The 16,880-nt window shown below is 43.4% G+C and overlaps 1 protein-coding gene across 3 annotated transcripts in view; it reads right to left on the reverse strand.

The window, feature by feature from the left end:
* The window catches only part of ZFYVE26 (zinc finger FYVE-type containing 26), a 60,653-nt gene that overhangs the window by 10,807 nt on the left and 32,966 nt on the right, over window positions 1–16,880 (reverse strand). For 2 of the 3 annotated variants that reach the window (XM_063088900.1, XM_063088899.1), the window contains exons 26-35: window positions 15,956–16,202; window positions 14,786–14,884; window positions 12,500–12,663; window positions 11,331–11,467; window positions 8,332–8,363; window positions 7,539–7,675; window positions 6,147–6,367; window positions 3,457–3,604; window positions 2,991–3,200; window positions 2,260–2,478 (exon numbers count right to left, since the gene is read on the reverse strand). In XM_063088900.1, coding sequence (XP_062944970.1) covers window positions 2,260–2,478; window positions 2,991–3,200; window positions 3,457–3,604; window positions 6,147–6,367; window positions 7,539–7,675; window positions 8,332–8,363; window positions 11,331–11,467; window positions 12,500–12,663; window positions 14,786–14,884; window positions 15,956–16,202 — 1,614 coding nt within the window. Of the gene's footprint in view, window positions 1–2,259; window positions 2,479–2,990; window positions 3,201–3,456; window positions 3,605–6,146; window positions 6,368–7,538; window positions 7,676–8,331; window positions 8,364–11,330; window positions 11,468–12,499; window positions 12,664–14,785; window positions 14,885–15,955; window positions 16,203–16,880 lie in introns of those variants that run through there. The other variant, XM_063088902.1, reaches the window with a different exon arrangement.

Below are 16,880 nucleotides of genomic sequence, written 5' to 3' on the forward strand. Positions count from 1 at the left end.
TTAAAAAAAAAAAAAAAAAAAAAAAAAAAGAAGCCAGGGCATCAGTTCCATAGGAAAGGTAGAATTCCTCAGCAGAGTAGCACCTGAAGAACTTCCATTTCATCCATTCATCTGTTCACTCATCCATTCATAACTGGTGCTAGGCCAGGTGCCTGAATACACAGATAAGTGAAATACAGGCCTTCTCGGTCCAGATGGGGAGACCCAATTATAAACAAGTAGTTGCTATCCAGTGGGTTCAGTGCAGTAACAGGCACACTGGTGTACACAGGAGGAGGTGATTAACACTGCTTCAGTGTTCTGTGAATGCTCAACAGAGAAGCTAGGTCTGAAAGGACAAGCAGGAGTTTTCCAAGAAAACAAAGAGGGGCAGGGCACTCTAGGTAGACGGAACAGCACATGCGGACTGGTAGAGATAAGGTAGTTCATGGTAGAAATTAAGAACATTTAAGTAATTTGATAAGTCTAGGATGTAGGATACAGATGGGATTTGTGGTGAAAATACATTGGGAAAATAAGGGGGGCCTGATCTGGATGGGTCCTGCAGCAAGCTAAGGACTTTGGACTTCATCCTGTGGCTGTGGGGATCCACAGAAGGCTACCTTTTACGGAGAGGAATATATGAGTGTATTTATGTTTTAGAAAGCTCACTCTGGGCGCAATGTGGGCAAAGGGGCAAAAAGGACAGGGAAAAGGCTGGCAACAGAACACCTTCCACGCTCTCGGCACTCAGGTGCAATTTCCACAATGTTTTTTTCACTGTTCCAACCTGCTTGAGAGGCAAGGTAAGATATTCCAGTTCAAGGGTAACTGTGATTACAGAAGATTAAAAGAAGCCTTCTTTCCTGGCACTGACAAAGGTAAAGCTGGGGCAATGCTGTCGTCAGCTTATTACAAGATTAGTAAGCAAGCAGCTTAACTCTCGGGACTACAGTTGTCAGAGGGAACAGAACCAGTTGATTTCCACTCTCAGTTTGTGCTTAGGAGAAGCATCTTTACCTCTAAACTCATTTGGAAACTGAGAAAAAGGAAAAAAACTAGCAATTAAATTCCAAATAACATGACTTCCATATTATTCCTGAGACCTGATTAGTAGCTAAGACAAGGTTAGTAGCTAAGCAGTGGTGGAAACATTTCCCTTTCCCTGTCCTGTAGGGGTATGGTTACCAGGATTCTGTGAACAGGTGATTTCAGTTGGAGCAATCCTAGAAAATATATCTATTCATAAGCTTTCATTGGTTGCCATGTTGATTTAGGGCAGCAGAATGAAATTAATGTTTACCTTGAGCTCCTTTAACTTTCTATGAAATTTGGTATACATCTGCCAATTTCTCAAAAAGTTATCATTGGGGCTGGCCCATGGCTCACTTGGGAGAGTGTGGTGCTGATAACACCAAGGCCACGGGTTCAGAACCCTATATAAGGATGGCCAGTTAGCTCACTTGGGTGAGCGTGGTGCTGACAACACCAAGTCAAGGGTTAAGATCCCCTTACCAGTCATCTTTAAAAAAAAAAAAAAAAAAAGTTATCATAGAGCAGTTGGATAAAAAAAGGAATGCCAGGCTGGCTAGTTAGCTCAGTTGGTTAGACTGTGGCGCTGATAATATGAAGATCCAGGGTTGGATCCCTGTACTGGCCAGCCAACAACAACAACAACAAAAACAAACAAAAACAAAACAGGAACGCCAAAGGGTCATGGTGAAACTGTGTCCTGATGGCTTATCAGTGGCTTCAAAATAATAATGCACTTCAGTGGTGCTTTAGCCTCTGGGGGAAGAGGACAGAGGATGTGAGAGGAAAAAAGTAGAGCACATCCTCCTTTCATCATAGGGGCTCATGGCCCTTGCGACAACAACTGCATGGACACTGTCCCAGGCCAGGTGGGGAGGTGAGTGGAAACAGACAGGTTAAGCAACATGCTTAACCAGGCCACACAAGACTCACACTAAGGATCTCCTTCCGGAGACCATGCTCTTAACTACTAGCCGATTTTGCTGCATGTTTTAGGAGAAGGGATGAAAGGTGCCATTGTCAGTCACGTGGGTGATGTGGGATCTGTGTTAAGACTCGTTTCACAATCATCAAATAATGACTGTGTACACAGCGTCTTCCATTGTGACCTGACTCTGCCAGAGATGATCTCACAGCTCAACACTATGTTAAGTTTAAGCGGGGGTTATTGCCCCCTTTTAAGGCGAGGGGTCCAGGCTAGGTGAGCAAGGCAGGCACTGGTCTTGGCGAGCTGTGTCTGTGTCCCACCTTGTTGAGCAGGTGCAGCAGGGCTTCCCTCAGGCAGCTGTGCCTCATGTAGAAGGTGATGATGGCCAGGTTGGTGCTATAGTTGTGCAGGTAGAAGAGGCATTCTTGGTAGTAGGTGTTGTTCATGATCTTCCCCTCAGGAATCACCTCCAGAGAGAGGCTGTGGGTCCGCAGGGTGGCTTCCAGTTCCCTCAAGGTGGCAAAGTAGTCATCATCTTGCTGACAAGAAAGGAGAGTGCAAGAGAAAAATGGAACTCACTAAGTTCTCAGTAGGCACTGAAAATAATGCTTTCGAAGAATATTTAACAATATGGAAAAATGCTCCCAATCTAGTTTTAAGAGTAGAAAAACAGGCAGGGTACAAAATTCTATGTATTACAATATGGTATAACTCAATTTGCATTAAAAATATAACATAAAAAATTCACCAAAATGTTAATGCTAATTGGTCTGGGTATAGGATTATATGTGATTTTTATCTTTTTAAAAATAGTTTTCTGTAGTTCCCTTTTAAAAAAACAAAACCTGCCTATATTTCTATATTACTTATCTACGCATATATACTTACTTATCTAACTATATGCAATGGAAAACAAAAACAAATATAAACCTGGCAGACTCAGAGCCAGGACCAACACTGTCAGCTGAATTTAAGCTGATCCTCTGCCCAGGTCATTATTGTTCCTGGGCCTCCATCCCTGAGCCAGGCCCTCTGCCTGCTTTGCCCTTACCAAGGATATGAGCGGCCTCACGGTAGACTCCAGGTACTCAACCACATCCTGTACCAGCCTTGAGCCATGACTCAGTTGATTGAGGTCAAATGGGGGCTTCAGGCAGCGACTAAACTTCTCCCGTGCAACAGTGAGGTTCCCAGCTTTGAGACAGGCCATGCCCCAAGCATGCCACGCCCCAGTGGTATCAAGCCCAGTCTTTGTGGAGACCTGGAGGAAAAATTGCTCCTTTTAGTGGAAAATAGCTGCATCCAGGCCTGAGAATGCCAAAGACTTAGTCTATCCCCAAGCTGCCAACCATGTCCCCTCCCCTCTGCTTACCATTACTCCCGTGCTGGCAGACTGGTCATGCCCTAGATACTTCCCCTTGGTCAAGACAACTGAGAGATGGCAATATCTGTTTGCAAGGCTAGGCAAAAGGCAACTCATTACAGTTGGGTAGAATTAAGCTTGGTCTTTGCCTCACCTCAACGCCCAGTTGATAGTACTCAGCTTCCAAAAGCTGGTTCCGGAGCCTGGTTACTGCAGCTGGTTGCAAGATCTGATCCAGAGATGGCACGTGGCGATAGGCAGCCATAACCAAAATATTCAGTACATCTACCTTGCTGATGTAGCTAGGGAGAAAAAGGGCAAGGCAATGAAGCGCCACGGAGTCCTACTAAGAAAGTTGTTGCTTAAAGGGTTCCTGCTTCATTCTCGCTGTGAAATGTGACAATGAGGGTTGAGAGGGGCACAGCATAGACATTGTGAATGAGGGCTCTGGAGTCAGACTCTGAGTCCCCATTTCACCACTTGGTAGCTCTATGACCTGGGCAAGTTAGTTAACCTTTCTCTGCCTTAATTTACTCACCTGCAAAATGATAAAATAGGGAGTTTAAGGATAAAATGAAGTAACCCAAGTAAAAGGGCTTTGAATAGTGTCTGGAGCTTTTTTGGCACTCACTAAATGTTAGGTATCAATGTTTGGAGTAGGGATGCTCAGGGCTTCTATTTGAGGTAAGGCCTTTACATTGAATGTTGGGGACTCACAAGTTACCCATTTGCTTTTTGGTCCTTTTGAACTCTGTTTCAAAAGGAGCATAGAGTCAGTATCAAAGGCATGCACTCCTGGTTAGTACAGAGGTCACATTATTATCTTTCCCTGGAGGTGCTGCTTAGTGGGTGCATCCTGGCCCTTTCTGCAGATTCTAGACTCCCGGACATGACATCCTCTCCCTGGGCTAGGATGAGCCCTCATTACAGCCCACTAGGACTGCCTTCTGTGATGTTACTCCTGACACCTGATGATTGCAAAAATCTTATAAGAACAGAGAGCCCAGAGGGCTAGATCATTCTGTCTAGTGCCGCCTGAAACAAGCCTACATCCAAGGTTCCTGAATCTTGTCTCATAAGTACAGCAAAAAAACTCTATGGATCCTGACGTGTCCACCAATTTCCTTCGAAAGAGATTCTGCACATCAATGATTCTTAACTTAGTAAGGATGAGGAAGAGGACAGTATTGTATAGAAAAGCATTGGCATCACAATATATTTGGTACATTTGGAAAATGAAAACATTTGAAATAGGCGATGTGAATTTTGTTTTTATGATTTTTTTATCATAAGGAGGTATGAATTAAAAACAGTGGAAAAATACTCTGCCAACCAGGAGCTCTTAACTGATTTGCTGGCAACACACACGAGAGATGAATCCTGTCCCATTAGCAAACTGGCACAGAGGCAATGATCTCTACAGTGGGCATATCTGAATGCAGGGTTGATGTTAAATTGTTTTCCCCTCAATCTGAGTATCTTTTTCTTTTAATAAGTAGACTCTATCTCATTTACATTACTGATATTTCAAATATATTTAGATATATTTTTATTTTTGCCTTAAATCTTTTTTCATGTTTCCTTCCTTTCATGTTTTCTACCTTTTGCCATATGGAGAGGTTTCTGTTTTTTTTCCCCTCCTCCCATCGCTTTCTGGCAACTTGGTAGATTTTTTGTTCTTTTCATAGGTGTTTAGAAAACTTTACTGAACATATATCTGTTCCTTCATTTATTAACTTGGAAAACGAGGTAGAACCTATTGTCTCTTGATATAAAAGAGTGAAATTACCTCCTTTTTACTTGCTTCTACTTTCTGTCCCATCTCCTAGTGCTTTTCTTAAACTTCTAGTTTTTGTTAATAAAAATAATAAAATTACTAACATTTTAGGACACACGGTATGTACTAGGCTCAGTTCTTAGCCCTTCACACGGAAGATCTCATTTTATCCTCATAACAGCCTATAAGTATTATTATCACCCTCATTTTATAGAGGAGGAAACTGGGGCCCAGAGAGGTTAACAGTCCTGTCCAAGGTTACAGAGCTGGGAAGTGGCGAAGCTGGGATTCACTGCACCCCACTCTGGCTGATGAGTTTGCAGGCAAGTATTCTGAGCAAGCGTCTGTGGGAGGCATTTACACTTCAGAGAAAATTATGCTCCCTGCTCCCTAATCTGGTTAGGACTGAGTGGTAGGAACATACAACATGAGTCACACATCTGGCTGGATAAGCAGGGAATTAGGAGTTTTCATTGTCAAGCTAAAGAATGGAGTCAAAGCAGGTTGTGCAGGAAGCTGAGGGAGGCCTAATTATACCTTTTCCATAGACACTTCTACTTTACGACTCAGATTCCTACCTGTGACACAGGGATAGACCAGTCCCCAGAGAGCTTTCATAGATATATTATCCAGAACTCCCTGTGTGACAGTCTGAATTTGGTCCAGATTGGGGAAGAGTTTTATTCAAGGCTAATCACTGCACATTCAGGGAGGACACATTTTCTTTAAAAGCCAGAAAGTTCCACAGAGATTAAAGGTGCTTCCCTAAATTGATTTTAATTACAAATTAACCAATGTCTTTAATTTCTTTCCGACCACGTATAGCTAGAGAAAACTCTCCTTTGAAGATCACTCTGGGAAAAAGCAGACAGGCTGTCAAAGTAGGGTGAGGAAGACAACTTGTGAGCTGGTAATGGCATTTCATCAACACCCAACTGAGATGTGAAACATTTCAGCATGTCTTGGCACAGAAAGGATGGTGAGATGAAAAATCATTGTGGGGTCAGAAAAAGAAGCTAGAGAGAAACTGCTGCCATGTAAAAGAATAGAGACTCATTTCCACATACCTGTCACAAAGAGCCAAGTCCTGGTTCCGGCCGGCCTTGACGAACATCATCTTGGCGCTAAAGAGCAACTGCTTCATGATGCCTATGAGCAGCCCTGCATCCACCTCTGGGTTGGTGAGGCCCTTGGACAGTCTGCAGCAGTGGTCAATCAGCTGGTGACCACAGGCAATGCTGTCCCGGTGCAGGTTCAGGATGGCAATGCATAAGGAGGCGCTGGGGGCCTGGCCATGGTGGAGGAAGGGAGGACCACATAGTGAGTCCAGGGGCAAAGCATTCTTCAAATGCAACTGGAGGGCAGAAATCATTCTTCCCATTTCAAAAGGTTGAAAAATACTGCAGGCAGGAGCCAAAATTCCTCAGCAGAGCAGACGTGGAACTAAACAAATTTCGGGTGTTCTAAGTAGCACTGCCAAAGCTCTGCTGCTAGGTTTTGTCATCTTGCTGGGATGAAGGTGACTGTGTCACATATTATCTACTTCTTGAGAATGTCCAAAGGTCCCCTCCTTGTCCCACTAGTGCAATTCCTCCTTATTGCTGGCATGAACTACAACAGTCACCTAGCTCGTCTGACCACCTGGAGGAGTCTCTGCTTCAAGCCATGAACACACTGCTGCTAAATTAATATTCTGTTTTTTTGTTTTTTGTTTTTTGTCTTTTTTGTGACCAGCACTCAGCCAGTGAGTGCACCGGCCAGTCCTATATAGGATCCGAACCCGCGGCGGGAGCGTCGCTGCGCTCCCAGCGCCGCACTCTCCACAGTGTACCATGGGCTCGGCCCTAAATTAATATTCTGAAAGCATACTAGGAAACCTTTCATAAGTCCCTGATGCACTTACTGCAGTAGACATTCCTTACTGCAGAATTCAAGCCCTTATACATAAACAGTCCCTTCTATCACCTCTCTATTAACACTCTACATTCCTCCCAAATTAACTTCCACTTCCCCAATCATGCCCTGTAATTTTTGAAACTGTGTCTTTGCTCAGACATTTCAGTTTCATACTCTTTGTCCTTTCCCTATCCTCACTCCTCATGCATGCAACGCCCACGTTTGTTTGTCACTCTCCTACCACTCTTCCAAGTCATCTCAAATGCTACCTCTTCCATGAAGCCTTTCTTGATCTCTTCCTGTGCACTTCCCAAGATGCTCCTCATTTTCTGTCTTAACCGATTTACTTGTCTTAGCTCCAATATTATTACACTGAAAACAAGTGAAGGCCAGGCTGTGTTCACCTACCTCCTTATTTCGTGCCATACTACTTATACAAAGGTACTTCAAAAAGTTGGTGGAAAAATGGAATTAAGATAATAAGAATACTTCCATGAACCTTTTGAAGAACCGTCATACATCATAAAGAAACTTCAATGACCATTACATTTTATTGCTATTACCTGCTCATAGTAAAATTCACTTCGCACCAGCTCATTTTCCTCCTCCTTCAGATCCAAAATCCATTCCACCTCATCTGCTTTGGGGACTCTCACCACAGCTGAGTATGGAGGGCTTTCACTCTTGGAGCTGTCTGGTACTGAGAAGAGAAATGCCTTTCATGTATCAGTCACTGGCTGGCAGTTCAGTCTAGCGCAGGCATGAGGTGCAGGCAGATACTTGCCTGCTACCTTAGGGCCCTTTCTCTCTGGTTGGTCCCTTTTATTTCCTTTAGGAGACCCCATTAGGCACCTCAAACCTTCTTCCCCACGCATAGACCTGAGAAGAGTGTGATGGTGTTTCTCATACAACCCTGTTGCTTCACATGAGAAACCCTACAAGGTGCATGCTTCTCACATGCATGGCTAAGCCACTGGATTCTCTAAAAACTAACCTGCTGTGGAAGGATATAGGCAAAACTGTTGTCAGTGATTACCTAGGGTTAAGGAGGGAGCACTGGGAGGCAAGATGGTGGTGAAGGGGAACCAAGGAAATAAAAAGAATAACCTACTGAAAGTTAAGGACCAAATTCTTTGGTTGCTGGCCTTCTCAATGCTGGAAGCTATTGGGTGAGTATGACAGGTTAATATGATGAACTTTAGGGGAAACAGACTGATAGAAAGGCTAGGAATTTTCTTTAGCAGACAAGTTGGATTGAGCTGCCATCTAGTGTTATCAGTTGCAGCTGATATGCTGAAGATAGAGTCAACTTGAGCATATAAACCAAGAGACACAGAGAATGTGATTTAGCCTTACCTTCTGGTTGTACTAAATCCTCCTCTGGTACACTGGAAACAGAGAAAGAAAAGTTAAATGCCAGAATCACTCCTGCTCCTCTTTGTTTTGAGCTTAGTGTATAGCACTGAAATGTACTCTATTTCTCATGTGAGATATCAGGAAATCATCCATAACTTTTTTCTCTCTCTCACTTACCACAGCCAATCACTTACCACATCCTGTTCATTCCATCTCCTAAACACCCCTTTAAATGTCCCATCTCTCTTCATCTCTGCCTCAGTGAGGGCCTTCATCATTTATCACTAGAGTCTGTACTGTTTCCCAATTGGTCTCCTTGATTCTTTCAACCTATTCTCTATTTTGTGGCTACAGGAAGTTTTCAAAAATGCAAATCTGGTCACACTATATTCCTGTTTAAAATTCTTCGGTAGTTCTTCAGAGTAAAAATATCCTACATTCACAGTTCAGCAGACAAAGCCATTTATGACTCGGCTTGGCTACCTCATGAGGCCATCTCCTGCCACCCATAGCCTGTGCTCAAGCTATAAAAAAGTCTCCCCTGCTCTGCCACTGGCCCTGGTCAACTTCAACTGGTGCCACCAACCACTTAGTCCCAGTGCCACAAGTCAGAGCCAAAGTCTACCTACATCAGGAGCCTGCTAGTCCAATCCAGCCCATGACACCAGAAAGCAAGCTCAAGCCTTTGTGCCACTGCTTAAGTCCTCTCAGCCCAGCTGCCAGCCCCTAAGTCCAGGGTACACCGGCCAGAACCTTAGTGCGTCACCTACCTATGTACAGTTCCTCAAACATTTTCTCCTGCCCCCGACCTTTGTAGTTGTTACTCCCACTTCTGGGCATGTTCTTTTTTAGCTTCTTTTCCTAGTAATTCCTTATCCTCAAAGGGTCCCCTCTAGGAAACCCTCATGACCACATGGGCTAAGCTGTGTGTGCCTCCACCTCTGCACTTATCTAGCAGCCTTGTCATCTATTTGTTGGTTGTCTCCCCACTAAAATGAGATCTCCTTAAGGGCAAAGTGATTACTATTGCTGAGTTGAATGAAAGAATCCCCATCAATACTAACTGCTCATTTCAAATCTCAGCAGTATGGTGCATGGGTAATTCCCACCCCTGGTCCTGAGAGAGGCAGTGGTATGCCAGGGACACAGAAACTGTACAATAAGCATGGTATGCCTTCCTTCACATGAGATCAATAATCATCATGGTAAATTGTGGGGACGCTGGTCAGAAATCACTCCATCCTTGTGGTCTTCAGAGCTCTGCCTTCAACCATTACAATCTTTGCCTGCACTGGTTACCTAGCAACCGAGGCAGGGAAACAAATGGAATGCTATGTTTGTGTAAGATAAGGTGGGTGACACCAGCAACCCCAAGGAAAACAACAGATGGCTGCGAGGCACCTGGAAATCTGCTTCCACACTTTTTCTCTTTGCTATAGCTCCACATTTGTCTCTAAGTCCTTTATAAGTTTCAAGTTATAACTGCCCCAGGGTTGCAGAGAAAGGAGCTATGCAGTGCCCAGATCGATACCTTCCCTTGTATATGTCACTCATCAATTGTAACAAACTCCTTGTAAACTGTATGGAATTGCCTGCTTCATTCTCTGGTCTTAAGATACCTTCAGAGTCCAGAGTCTAATTTATCTTTGCTCCACACTTGGGCAGTAAATAATGACCGAGAATGTTCATATTAAAACAAACACAAAATGCTATTGAACAGTGAAGGGAAAATGAAATGGATAATGGTCAGGATTACTCAGATGTTTGGAATCTTGTCGAGCATTTGATGTAAACATAACTATGCACATGCACCCAGGTGTTCCTTGGTTATTGTCTGATGTAGATGTGCGTGAGCATCCAAGCATCCAGGTGTTCCTGGGTTGTCTGATTCACACCCAGGTGTCCTGGGTTATCAGACTTAAGTATAAAGGACTAATGGCTCTGATCCACAGGGCCCCCCCCCACTCCCACCCCTGGGATGCCCTGGGTGTGTGTGGGGGGCCATGGGGAGGCTGCTACGTTTGCTGGAGGCTGTTACTGCAAGCTGTTGCTGCCAGGGCCCCCGGGGTTCCCCAGGAGGCCACTGCCACTGCTGGAGGCTGCTGCTGAGGACTGAGCTCGTGTTGGAATGAACCTGTCAACTCTGCTAATGGCTCCTGGGATCCTTTCTAATTACCTAGCTCACAACCTGCATGTGAGGGGTCTGTGACCCAGCTGGCACGGAGGAGTCTGGTGACCCAGTCTTTACAATGGGTTTGAAGGGTCTGAGTCCTAGCCTGACAAGCAGAATATAAAATCTCTTTACATCTGTATATAAAACACAGAATTCAAAGTAATTTTGCTTTTGGATAGTTGTTTTGGCCCATATTCCCAGATGCTCTAGGAATCTTAGTTTCATGCTCCTTTGCTGATAGAAGTAGTGGGAAAAAATTGAGCAACACTGAGCTAGCAAACATGGTCTTGATTTGTCTTGCCAGGTGTATGAGCAGTTTCTGAAATCTGTCACCAGGTGAACTATATGTAGGAAAGTGTGGGGGATTTTCTAATTGTGGATAACAAGCTGTGATGACTACCTAGATTGGAACTGATGCAAGTGATGCCCAAACATTCAGGAGGTGTGAACACATCCCTTTCAGTCCAGCTGAGACCACCTGAAACAAGAGTGGCTGGAAAATAAGTGCGCTGGCAAACTAAGATCAGTGGCCAGAGTCTGGGGACAGGCTGAAGAACCAAGTTCCCTGATTTTAGAGAGAATATCATGTAAGAATCTTGAACACCATTCCCTCTCACTCATTTCCTCTCTTAGTAGTTTCTCTGACCAAAGTCAGTCCACAAACATTTCACTGTAGAGTTAATGGCATTTCAGTGTGAATGTTAAACATTTCTGTTAAGTTTTCCAGGCTTGAAACTCTCTCCATTATGAGACTTCTAGGAGTGTAAGGACCTGGGAGAGGGTGCAGTGGTCAATGATATTAACAGCCCTGCTGCAGGACACTTACTCTTTGTTGTAGTAACTATAGCACTGGTCACACACGCGAGTAGGGTTTTCTCTGCAGCCTTCCACCACCATTTTCTTAGTGGAGCAGGAACTGCAAACCAGTCGACCACAGCGGCGACAGTGATGACGCCTATTAAACTGAGCGATGCCATCAGGAAGAGAATGAAGAGAGAGAAAGAGGAAGTGAGATTGTAGAACTGTGCGTATACCTGTCATCAATCCATTTATACTTTGTATTAACCACCTGTGGCTTATAAAGGACACCAGCTACTTGGGCCTCTATTGCCCTCAAGTTGAAATTTTAAGATATTTTTCAGCTGATGGGCAAAGGTGACAAGTCATGGAGAGTTTTGCAAGAGCTCCTGACAAGTTCTACTTGTCTGTGGAGGTAACATGTGGAGATACAGCAAAAAGTAGTGGGGAAAAAACCTCTCTCAGCAAATAAGGATCATATTTCTACGTGGTGTTGATGATGATGATGATAAAGTATCCTTTTTCAAAATGCTTTTACAAGTACCACCTCATTTCATTATAACAGGTTGACAGAAATATTACATCTCTTTTACAGATGAGTAAGAAACAGATGCAGAGAAATCACATTGTCACTGTTTTCATCAGCACTGAGCTAATATGCCAGTCACGTACTGTGCTAAGTATGGTAACATTGATCATATTTAGTCCTAACAGCTCCATGAGTCAAATAATACATCATCTCTAGTTTACCAATGAGTGCTTGAAACTTAAAAAGTTTATGGTCACATTGCTATCAGGAGGCAGAGCAAGGAATAGAATCCAGGTCCTCTGTCTTTTGAGTCAGTGCATATAACCACTAGCAGGTCACCTGTCTTATTGGGATAGGCAGGGCAACTAGAAGCAAGATCCCCTGACACTTGGTGACTCCATTTACCTGTTTTTTGTTATTTTTTTGTTATTACATGAGAATGGCAAATATATTAGAATTTAAGGCTATTTGACCATGTCTACCACCTGTCAGAATCCAGAAAATATATTCCGGTCAGGTCAAAGACAAACCCACAGTCTTAGGTTTGGGAGTACCTCTTGAAACCGATATGTTCTAGGAGACAGTAGGTGACTATAAACTCAGGCTTATGCACTTGAGTTTTCCTTTACTTTTTCCAGCAGATGAAGCGGGAGACTGACACTGCTTACCATGGTGAAGTGCTCCCTGCGGCAGACCATGCAGATGCTCTCAGTCTCATCTGGTACCCACTGGTGCCTGGCAGGGGGTGTCATGGGGGGCACGAATTCCAGTGGGGGCTGACTCTGTGGGAAACACCTCTTCCTCGGACTGGGGGAATGTACAACAGAGACACCTGGGAGCCAGAACCAGAGGTCAGAGTAAAAGGTGATCAATATTCCAGCTCATAAATGAAGAGGTAATGATAGAATTTCACCATTTTACAAGCTCCTATTGAAATAACAGATCCAGTTAATGATCATCAATGGGTGCTTGCATCATAAAAGAGACAACTGGTCATTGTATGCCTCCTGAAGGAAATGTACACCACCACTTATCAAATATACTTACCAAAAAATATGAAGCCTGAATCAAATCAAGCTTCTAGATCTAACTGTCAGTGTATTGGAAATTCAGAGGACAGGGACCCAGATTGCCACAGGGAGGAAACCAGCAAAATCTAGTACATGGGAAGCTCTCCCAGACAAATGACCTAGTTTCCTTCACAAATAAAAAAGGTAGAGGGAGAATAAAAACAAAAGAGATAGAGAACTTATTGATTAAAAGAGATTTAAGAGATGTTTTAGCCAAATGCCATGTGTGGACATTATTTAGATCTTGATTCTAGAAAAACCAACTGTAAAAAAATCTTTATGAGACAGCTGGGGAAATCTGAATACCAATTAGATATTAGGTAATTACTAGTAATTATTATTAATTTGTTTTTAGATATGATAATGGTGTTACAGTTTTGCTTTATAAAAGTCCTTACCTTTTTTGAGAGATTTATGCTGAAATATTTATGAATGAAATGATATGCTATCTGGGATTTACTTCATAATAATCCAGTAGAAGGATGGGGGTACAGATGAAACAAGAATGGTCACTGTGAGATGATAATTATTGTAGCTGGGTAATGGGTATATGAGGCTTCATTATACTGCTTTTTCTCTCTCTCGTGTAATTGCACATTTTCTGTAATAAAAAGCTTTTTCTTTACTTACGAGGATACTTCAAAAAGTTCATGGAAAGATTGCATTATCTTTTAATTCAATTTTTCCATGAACTTTTTGAAGACACTTCGTATATACTCGTGTGTACACACACACACACACACACACACACACACACACACACACACACACACACACACGTAACTCAGAGCTGCTCAGGCTGCCTTATGCAGATGCATGAAACTGCTCATGTACCTGAGCCCTCTCCTCAGGTCTGCTGGTTATTGTAAAATATGACTAATTGTCAAACTATGGCCCAAAAATGCCACAATTTTTGGTTTATGGTATCTAAGATTTCTTGTCACCTAGCAGAGCAACGTTGGCTATTGACAGAAAAAGGGAGCTGAAAAACAGTAGTGACTCTTAGCAGCACCCAGAAGAAGAGAGGCTGTAGATCTCTCCCCAGAATCCTGCGCCCCTGACCATCTGGCAAAACAAATACTCTCTGAGCTTCTTCTGAATGTAGGCCATTGTATAGTGGGGCCCAAGACTGGGGGAGGAGAATGGTGCAAGGGTGACTAAGACACGGCTGAGGCCTTCAAGGAATTCGTGCCCCGGGTGGGTGGCAGAATACAGTCAATCCTCATTATTAGCAGATTCCACATTTGTGAATTTGCCTACTGCTAAAATTTATTTGTAACTCAAAACTAATACTTGTGGTGCTTTTGTGGTCATTGGCAGACATGGGCCAAGTGGCAAAAATTTGGAGCCACCGGGCACTGAGGTTCTTAGCTGAGGTTGTGGCAGCTCTTACACAGCCATGACCAGAGGATGGAGATGGTAGGGGCAGCATGGGGTCATGCAAGAAGCTCAGCTCTGGGGCCAGTTGGATGGGGTTTGAATCTCAACTCTGGCAACCATTAGGGGGTGGGACAAGTCACTTCTGAACTTTTTCTCTTTTGTAAAATAAACAAAATAGAATCTACTAGGATGAGTTTATAATCTATGTGAGGTATGTATGTGTGTGTGTGTGTGTATATATATATATATGTACGTATTTCCCCTAGGAGCAGTGGTTCAGGATTCACTAATTCAGTATTTGTGGAGACTTTACAAACTCTCACAAATAATAACATAATTGACTATATGTTGAATCTTCTGGGATATGCAAGGCTGGAATGAGTCAAGAAAAACAATTAGTAAGTATGTTGTAAATAGATATGAAAAAAGAGGCAAAAGAATCAGAAAGTCAGAATAAGGCAAAACTGCACTGAAAAATGGGTAACTCTTGGAACCAGTTCTTACCAGGAGCAGCAGCAGGAGAGAACTCTGCTGATGGTGATCTGGACAGGGTCTCAGGGTCTGAAGCCTGATGCACAACTTCCTGGAGGTGAATCACAGAATCTGTAGAGAGGGAAAATGCTGACAAATATCCTTCTTTTTTTTTTTTGAAAAGATGACCGGTAAGGGGATCTTAACCCTTGACTTGGTGTTGTCAGCACCACGCTCAGCCAGTGAGCGAACCGGCCATCCGTATATGGGATCCGAACCCGGGGCCTTGGTGTTATCAGCACCGCACTCTCCCGAGTGAGCCACGGGCCAGCCCTAAATATGACAACTTTTTTTTTTTTTTGTCTTTTTCATGACCGGTACTTAGCCAGTGAGCGCACTGGCCATTCCTATATAGGATTCGAACCCGCAGCAGGAGCGTCGCTGCACTCCCAGCACCGCACTCTCCTGAGTGCGCCACGGGTCGGCCCTGACAAATATCCTTCTACCATAAACATCTTTATTCACTGTTCTAGGCATTTAGTTTAAAGCCCCGTTGGCCTCTCTGATTATCATACCATGCTTCTACCAGGTGTAAAGAGAAATGGTAGAGGTACTTCTAAGCCAACAGCATGTTTCTTAAACTCCTCAAGAAACAAACCATGTCTGAACACATGAGATAATGAAATGGACACTAGGATTTTACATAATAAAAATGCCCAGTGGGAAGTCAAAGACATTTAAATGATGCCCCTGGAGGGTAGAAAGTAAGAAAAAAGAGCTGATTGGGAACATCAGTCCATACTTATTTCATTTTCTTTATTCTAGAAGAGGCTGAGTCAGTTTACATACAAGTGATATCTAATGTGACCTTGGGAATAAAGCATATTCTCAATATAGAACGATGACATTTAAGAGCCTAGTACATCAAGGCCAGAGACCATTTCCAGCATATGTTTTTTCCCCAAAACCTTTATGTTATTATGCATGCAGTAGTTATCTATCACCCTTTAATTCTGGTTAGCCTGTCACCGCCTCCAAGACCAAGAACTCTTCTTTATAATAAAGAGCTTACTCTCCTATGAAGTATATTCCTTTCATACTTGATCAACCCAAAATAATAAAAGAGGAGAAACTTAAAACTAAGAATGTAGCATGGTATTTCCTTCTCCATGTAGAATCCCCATCTAGGATGTTGGCAATTACCTGATCGTTTCTCCCTCAGAGGACATGGGAAGTCCAGGGCTTTCCCGGCGTATCTGGAAAGCAGTGAGTCAACCTCATCCACAGTGAAGCCAATCTCCTGCCCGACCAGCAGCTGGTGCAGAGTCTGCACAGCCACAGTGGCCCAATCTACTTTCATGTTCATTAGCAGCTGCTCCAGCATGAGCAGGGGGTTACAGGACAAGTGGGAATAGCTGGCCCGGTGCTGCTCAGGCAGGGTCAACAGAACCTGTTTGTGGGGTAGATCCAGAGTAGATAAAATAAAACTTCAGAAGAAACCTGAAATTCTTACTGGTTCTTACTGGGAGGGGAAGGATGCCAGAGACCAGAAGGCCCATAGCCAACTGCTGAAACTGGCTAGCAGTCTTTTAGGACGAAGGCTGAACTCCTCTCTAAATCCTCCAGGTGGCAATCAAGAAGTACTCCAAGTACCTTCACCTGGATGAGAGGCTGGTAAACTTTTTCTGTAAAGGGTCAGACAGTAAATATGAGGGGTCTTCAAAAAGTTCATGGAAAGATTTGTATTATCTTTTAATTTCATTTTTCTACAAACTTTTTGAAGTACCCTCGTATTTTAGTCTTTACAGTCCATAAGGTCTCTGTCTCCACTATTCAACTCTGCCAGTTTAACATGAGAGCAGCCATAGGCAAATATGTAAATGAATGGATGTGCCAGTGTTCCAATAAAACTTGATTTACAAAAGCAAGCTGAGGACTGGATTTGGCCCACAGGGTGTAGTCTGATGATCCCTGGCCTAGATCCTCCAGGTATGATTGAGCTCTGCCTGACCCTTAATTCCACCATTCTATCTATCTTAGCCTTTACTTAAAAGAGCAAAACAAGGTAATGTGAGTGGTCCACTTAAACCTGGCTCCTCCAGTGTTCTATAGGTAAATGATGAATCTA

The sequence above is a fragment of the Cynocephalus volans genome, chromosome 3 (assembly GCF_027409185.1).
Source record: "Cynocephalus volans isolate mCynVol1 chromosome 3, mCynVol1.pri, whole genome shotgun sequence".
Taxonomy (NCBI): Eukaryota; Metazoa; Chordata; class Mammalia; order Dermoptera; family Cynocephalidae; genus Cynocephalus; species Cynocephalus volans.